Source organism: Pinus tabuliformis, chromosome 4_2 (genome assembly GCF_031772625.1).
Source record: "Pinus tabuliformis cultivar Carrire ecotype Pingquan chromosome 4_2, CPIR1, whole genome shotgun sequence".
NCBI classification, from domain to species: Eukaryota; Viridiplantae; Streptophyta; class Pinopsida; order Pinales; family Pinaceae; genus Pinus; species Pinus tabuliformis.
Window position 1 is genome coordinate 854,202,508 of NC_142304.1, and position 7,014 is coordinate 854,209,521.

The 7,014-nt window shown below is 39.5% G+C and overlaps 1 protein-coding gene across 1 annotated transcript; it reads left to right on the plus strand.

Annotated features, from left to right (window-relative positions):
• The first annotated feature begins 2,111 nt into the window (after positions 1-2,111).
• Positions 2,112-3,110, plus strand: LOC149172357 (uncharacterized). The gene has a single exon (XM_089426292.1). The coding sequence runs from the start codon at positions 2,112-2,114 to the stop codon at positions 3,108-3,110; it is 999 nt and encodes a 332-aa protein (XP_089282418.1).
• Positions 3,111-7,014: the final 3,904 nt, after the last annotated feature.

Here is a 7,014-nt window from a genome sequence, read left to right on the forward strand (position 1 = left end):
TATCATGAAAAGTAAGAAAAATTTCAGTAAAAATCACATCATTAGAGTTTTGTCGACACGTTTCGAACCATCTAGTGTGGTTCATCTTTAGGATGAACCACACTGGATGGTTCAAAATGCGTCGACAAAAAATTATTAATATTAATGTTGTTATTAATAAACATTTTAAAATTTTGATTATGACCGACCTATGATGAACATAGTGGACCAAGGTTGATAATGTTTGACTTTGTTCAATCATGGTTGAGTATAAGTGAATATGGTTGAGTTATGCTGACTAAGGATGATTATGAGTGAACAAGTTGACTATTGTTAAATATGGTAAAATAGGGTTGAATGAGTTTGTACATGGTAAACTATTTAAACATTAACTATGAAGGTTGAATTTGTTTGACTATTACTAAATATTAATAATAATAAGTGATTATGTTTGACCGAAGTTGAAGAGAGTTGATTGTCAAACATAGTTGAACACAATTAACCACATTAATAAAATAATGTGTTTTAAACCATACTAATATTAATATTAATATTATTAAACATTTTTAAACATTGACTATGGGTGAGCATGGTTTAACTGTAGGTGAACATGGCTTAACCAAGTTCAAATTTAACCATGGTTGACCACAATTTTCCATGATAGATTATGGATGTCTATATTGATAATGAATAACTAAAATTGACCATGTTTTATCATGGTCGCCTAGGTTGACCATGTTTGACCATATTAAACATTGTTGTCCATGTTGAGCATGGGTTAACCATGGTTTTCAAAGGTTGATTATGGTGAGTATGGCTGACCAAAGATGACCATGATTAGCTTAGGTTTCCCATGGTTAAACACGAATAACGATGTTTGGCGATGGTCAACCACGTTGACTAGAGTAAACTGTGGTTGATAATGGTTGGCCATGGTGACCATAGCTAACTCTGGTAAATCATAGTTAACCATAGTCAACCATGGTGATGATAGTTGATGATAGTTGATGATGGTTGATTTTCACTAGACTATGTTTGATCATATGTGACTATTGTTAAACATCATCGACTATGTTATGCCTATAGTTAATTATTGTTTGATAATGGTTGACCATGGTTGACTATGATTTTCCATGCTCACCTTATTTAAACATTACTGACTATGTTTTGACTATGAGTGACTATGTTTAACAATTGTTTGACTATGATTAGCTATGGTTAATTATAGTTGTCCATGTTCACCATGTTTAAACATCATTGATTATGTTTTAATTATGATTGGATATGGTTAATGATTGTATGACTATAGTCGACCATGGTTTGAATACAATTTGACTATGGTTGAACATATTTTAACTATGAATTTTCTATAGTTGACCATGATTTGACTATGGTTACCATTGCAATGGTGGTTGTTGATGGTTAACCATATTCTGAAACCCTATGGTTTATTTGTAACTATCATATATGAACTTGATAAATCTTATATGCCACTATGGTTTGTGATGGCTCACTATAGTTTAAACATGGTCAATCATCCCCATCAACTATAAGTCAGCATGGTCAAACATAGTTAACCTTGGCCATCCACTATAGGCCACCATGGTCAGCCATGGGCATCCACTATGGTTCAATAAAGTTCACTATGGCTCACATATACATAGACCTGTTGAGGCCTCGACAATCATTGTGTCAACACGGGGGAAACCCACCCGGTCCGGACCTTAAGACAACTACTTTTCCATTTAGGTAGTGGCTCCGACTGGGGATAATGAGACTAGTTTCCCAATGAAAGGTTATTGAATGAATGCGTAATTATTATAGTGAAGTGAAATCGATGGATTTGTAGTAATGAATTAAATGGAAAACATATGCATTAATCTACTCTATAACCCAAGATTCTTTAACATTTATCTGGATGCGATCTATAATGATTTTCCTTAGTAAATGAAAATATAGATTTCTCAGGAAGCAAGGGTTTCTGCAAATCTAGGGCTAACAGCGGCGAGTCTGTAAGAGGGGCGGCAATGGAGACAAGTGCAGGAGAGCAAGTCTTCTGCGCGCAACCGGGTCTGCGACAACATAAAAAGAGGAGGAAGGTTATATAAAACAGGGAGGAGCTGAAAGACGCCATGGCAGGGGAACCAGGGAGGGGAGAGATCCCCTCCTACAAAAACGTGATAGTGGGAGAATCAAGTGGAAGCGGAATACAAAGAGACCCAAAGGAAAACAACAAAGATGCGCCAGTAATGGGAAATCGATGGCAAACAAGACTTGGAGGCAGATGTCTACCCAGAGCTCTGAAAAAACCAAGGTTCGTAATTCCTAACAACAAACTTGAAGAGTACAGATGTTATATGAGGGATCATGCTTTGATATGTAAGTTTGTAGGGTTTTGGCCTTCGGAAAAGGACCTGGTAAAGTGGATACAACAAAGATGGAAGCCGAAAGGGCATATAGATCTAAAGCTAGGGGCAAAGGGCTTTTTCACAGTGATATTTTCAAACTTAGAAGATAAGGAAAGAATCTTTGAAGGGGGACCGTATTTCATGAATAACGCTAGTTTATTTATGAGGCATTGGGAGGACTGCTACAATCCAGACCATGAAAAGATGTTAGCAGCACCCATCTGGGTAAGATTGTTTGGCTTACCAATGGAGTTCTGGGATCCTGATATTCTGGAAGGCATAGGCAATACAATCGGGACTTTTGTCAAAGTAGCAGAGACAACAAAAAGAGGGAAGTATACATCCTATGCAAGGATATGCGTATATATGAATATAGCAGAACCACTGCTAGAGTTCATAGAGTTAGAATACCATGATGAAGTATGGCAGCAACCGATGGATTACGAACATATACCCTTCAGATGCAGAAGGTGTCATGAATATGGCCATCTCTTCAAACAATGCCCACTGAACGATGTAGAGGAAACATCAAGGAAAAAAGAAGAAGAAAAAAGGAGGACAGAAGGTACAGAAGGAGGGGAAGAGGGTTTCCAGGAAATACCCAGAAAAAGAAGACCAGGGAAAGAAACGATAAGAATGCAACAACCCGTTAAAATAGTGTCAGTAGAATGTCAAAACAAGTTCAAGGTCCTACATGAAGAAGAAGGGGACATGGGAAAATAAGAAAACATGGAGGAACCTATGGAGCTCATACAAAATATAAAGGAGCCAGACCTAAACCAGGGTAGTATGGCAGGAGGAGGAGCAGAGGAAAGCATGGATATGACAGTAGAACAACCTTAGACGGAGATCAACCCCCAGAAGGATAGTGGAAGTGAGGAGGAACGAATAATGAAAAGGTTGTTACCAGACTGGAAAAATCTTGATGAAAGGTTTATCCCGGAAGCCCAAAAGAAATTGTATAAAGAGACATTCCAGAAATACAAGGAAAAGAAAGGAACTACTCTAGCAAATCAACTGGATCAAACAGGAACGCAAGGAACTCCAAGTTTAGGAATGGACAGCTCTGGCAAAGGCGGTAGGAAAAGAGGGAGGCGGACAATGAACGAAACCATACAAGCGGTTGGAGAAATACTGGTTAACTCAGGCAGAGTCATACCTCTCTCAGAGGTATTTCAACAACCCTCTAAAAAGTTATAAAATGATAGTCACAAGTTGGAACATTAGAGGCCTTAACAGTAAAGGAAAACAGAGATATCTGAAGGACAGGGTGAAGAAAGATAAACCCAGTATAATGATAATCCAAGAAACGAAGATCAGCTCCCAAAAACTAGAAGACATAATGAGAAAACAAAAAATACATTATGAGGTGATGGGTCAGGATGCGAATGGCACGGCAGGAGGTCTAGCAATCCTCTGGAATCCTGAAGAGGTGCATTTTGAAAATTGGATAAGCTTACCCCGAATCCTCTCAGGCTTATTCAGATTGATAGGGTCATCTGAGTGGATTCTCGTCACAGGTGTCTACGGTCTGCACATACCAAGGGAATGAAAAAACTTCCTTAAAAACCTTTCAGGTTTGAGGTCTTCTGGCTCAGGAATCCACAGTTTATATCTAAGGTAGAGGAATGGTGGACTCAAAGTCAACAAAAAGGAAAATGTAAGATACTTACTTTTCAGCTAAAGCTCAAAGAACTCAAAGGGAAAATAAAAAAATGGAACAAGGAGGAGTTTGGAAACATATTAATGGAAAAGCAGAGACTAGAGCAAAAAATGGAAGAGATACAACAAAAAATTATTATAGAAGGATGAAACGAAGAGAGAAGCAGAGAGGAGGGAATCCTAATTAGCCAACTTGAGGAGCGGAGGAAACAGGAAGAGATCCTATGGAAACAAAAGTCCAGGATAAATTGGCTCCGCGAAGGCGAAAGGAACACAAAGTTCTTTCACCAAGCCATGATCCAGCATAGGCAAAGGAACATAATTTTCTCCATCAAAAACGAAGAAGGGGAGAGGATAACAGAACATGAAGGAATTGAACAGGTATTAGTAGGGTACCATAAAGACCTGCTGACGGAACCACAAGTGGACAGAGGAGCGGCTACAGAAATAATCTGCAAGGAAATCCCAAAGATAATAACGGAGGAACAAAATATGGCATTGATGAGGGCAACAACGCTAGAAGAAGTGGAGGAAATTGTGAAGGGTATGAAGAAAAACAAGGCCCCAGGACCGGATGGATATACAACGGAATTTTACTAGGCAGGCTGGCATTTTCTTGGACAAGAGATACTGGAGGTGGTAGAATAATCTCGCATTAATGAGAAGGTATGGCTGGGTCTTAACTCTACTTTTTTTACTCTGATTCCTAAAATGCTAATTCCGAAACTGCCCACGATTTTCGCCCAATTGCCCTCTGTAATATAATTTATAAAATAATCGCTACATTGCTGGCTAAAAGACTAAAACCTATTCTCTCTAGTATAATATCCCTAGAGAAAACCAGCTTTGTGGAGGGAAGACAAATCCTTGATGGATTAGTAGTTACCCAGGAAGTGATCCATTCTCTAAAGAAAAAAAAGCAGAGGGGGATGATGATCAAACTAGATTTGTCAAAAGCTTACGATCGCCTAAACTAGAAGTACCTCAAAGCAATCCTTATGGCTTTTGGGTTCAGTAACAGATGGATAGACTGGGTTTATAATATGATATCAACGCCTAACTTCTCTATAATGTTGAATGGGTTGCCAACTTCGACCTTCAACGCCACAAGAGGATTAAGATAGGGGGACCCCTTATCTCCTTTTTTGTTTATCTTGGCTGCGGAGGGTCTGGGAAGGTATTTCAAAAAAGAGATGAGGGAAAGAAAGATCAAAGGGCTGAGGCTATGGGGAAGCAACCTGCCTATCACACACCAGCAGTTCGTAGATGACATCATGCTTTTTTGTGAGGTCTCTCTAAAGGAAGTAAGGGGAGTAAAAAGGATTTTGGATATGTTTATGGAAGCCTCGGGCATGGAAATCAACAAAGATAAATCTTGTACATTTATCTTCAATGCCCCAGAAATGATCAAATCTCATTTAACCAGAACGCTGGGATTCCGATATGGAGAACTACCAACAAAATACCCGGGGAATCAACTAGATGTAAATCCTACAAGAATAGCAAACTGGCAGCAAATAATAGAAAAACTCAAGAATAGACTTGCGAATTGGTCCTTTCGCTCGCTGAACATAGCAGGAAGATTTGTGCTCCTGAAATTCATACCAATCTATCCTCTATCGGTCATGGCTTCTCCCAAAGGTGCATGTACAAAAATGAAGGAAAATTTCGGAAAATTTATATGTGGAGGACCAAAACAGCAAAGGAAATGGGCACTAGTATCGTGGAAAAGTCTGACAAAAAGAAAAGAAGAAGGAGGTCTAGGACTCCGAGACCCGAGCATCCTAAACCAAGTTCTAGGAGCGAAGCTGTGGTGGAGGTGGATGAGGGGAGGAAATGACTTATGGAAAAAATAATGGACACAGAAATATAATATGCCCTTAACATCAGAAGGCATCATCGGACTAGAGGAAACCCGAAAAGGATCTACAATATGGGAACTGGCAAGCCAGAACAGAGACATCATAAACAAATATGCCTTCTGGGAAATAAGGGGAGGAAGTACAGCTAGAGTTTGGGAGGAGGCATGGTAGCAAAGAGACAGAATGGTCAGTATCCAAGCTCTACAAAGTACATATCAGAAGGCTGTAATGGAGGGGTTAGAGTATGTAAGAGATTACTGGAAAGAAGAGGAGCCAGAAGAGACATGGAGAACATGGAGAAAACTAGAAGAATGGGATGAAAATATAGATCAGGAGCAGAAAGGGATATTTGTAAAAGAATTGGAGTCAAGGAAAATTAAAACTAGATCGGGACAGGATATTCTTAGATGGGGAAATTCCACAAGAGGGACCTTCATAGTCAAAGAAGCTTATTATTTAACAACCCGCCAGGAGAGAGAGGAGGAAACTTTGGATGTGGGATAAGCTTCAGAAACGGGGTTTCCAGGGACCTCCGAGATGCAGCCTTTGTAAACAGGAGAATGAAACACAGGAACACATTCTAAACTCTTGCCCATTTGCTCAAAAACAGTGGGTTGAAGTCAGGAACCTCTTTGGAAAATCTAATAGGGACCCTCTGGATATAAAAAATACCATCTTCCAATGGCGAAAGGGCCAATTCTCATGCTCAGTTCTAGGGAGAACCTGGAATCTAGCCATAGGTTTTGTTATATGGCTTCTATGGAAGGAACGAAATCGAAGGATCTTCTTAGACAAAGCCAATCCACCAGAAAAGATATGGAGAAGAACGCAAAAATTAATTAGGGAGACTGTTCTGGCTGAGACCTGGGAGGAAGAGGATTGGAGAGCGAACCCTGATGAAGGACGAATCCTAGCTAATCTAAATATGGAATATGGTATGGTGTATCCCTTGAAAGAAAGACAGCAACAATCTCAGACTCAGAGTCTAGAGCAATTCAGTTATCCCGGGAAAAACTTCATTAAACTGAATTTTGACAGGGCTTCCAAAGGAAACCCAGGGTCGACAGGCTTTGGAGGTATCTTTAGAGACAGTGAGAGACGCA

Bases quoted from the DNA above. Each gene is read 5' to 3' on its own strand.
- LOC149172357 (XM_089426292.1), top strand. From the start codon at position 2,112: ATGGCAGGGGAACCAGGGAGGGGAGAGATCCCCTCCTACAAAAACGTG.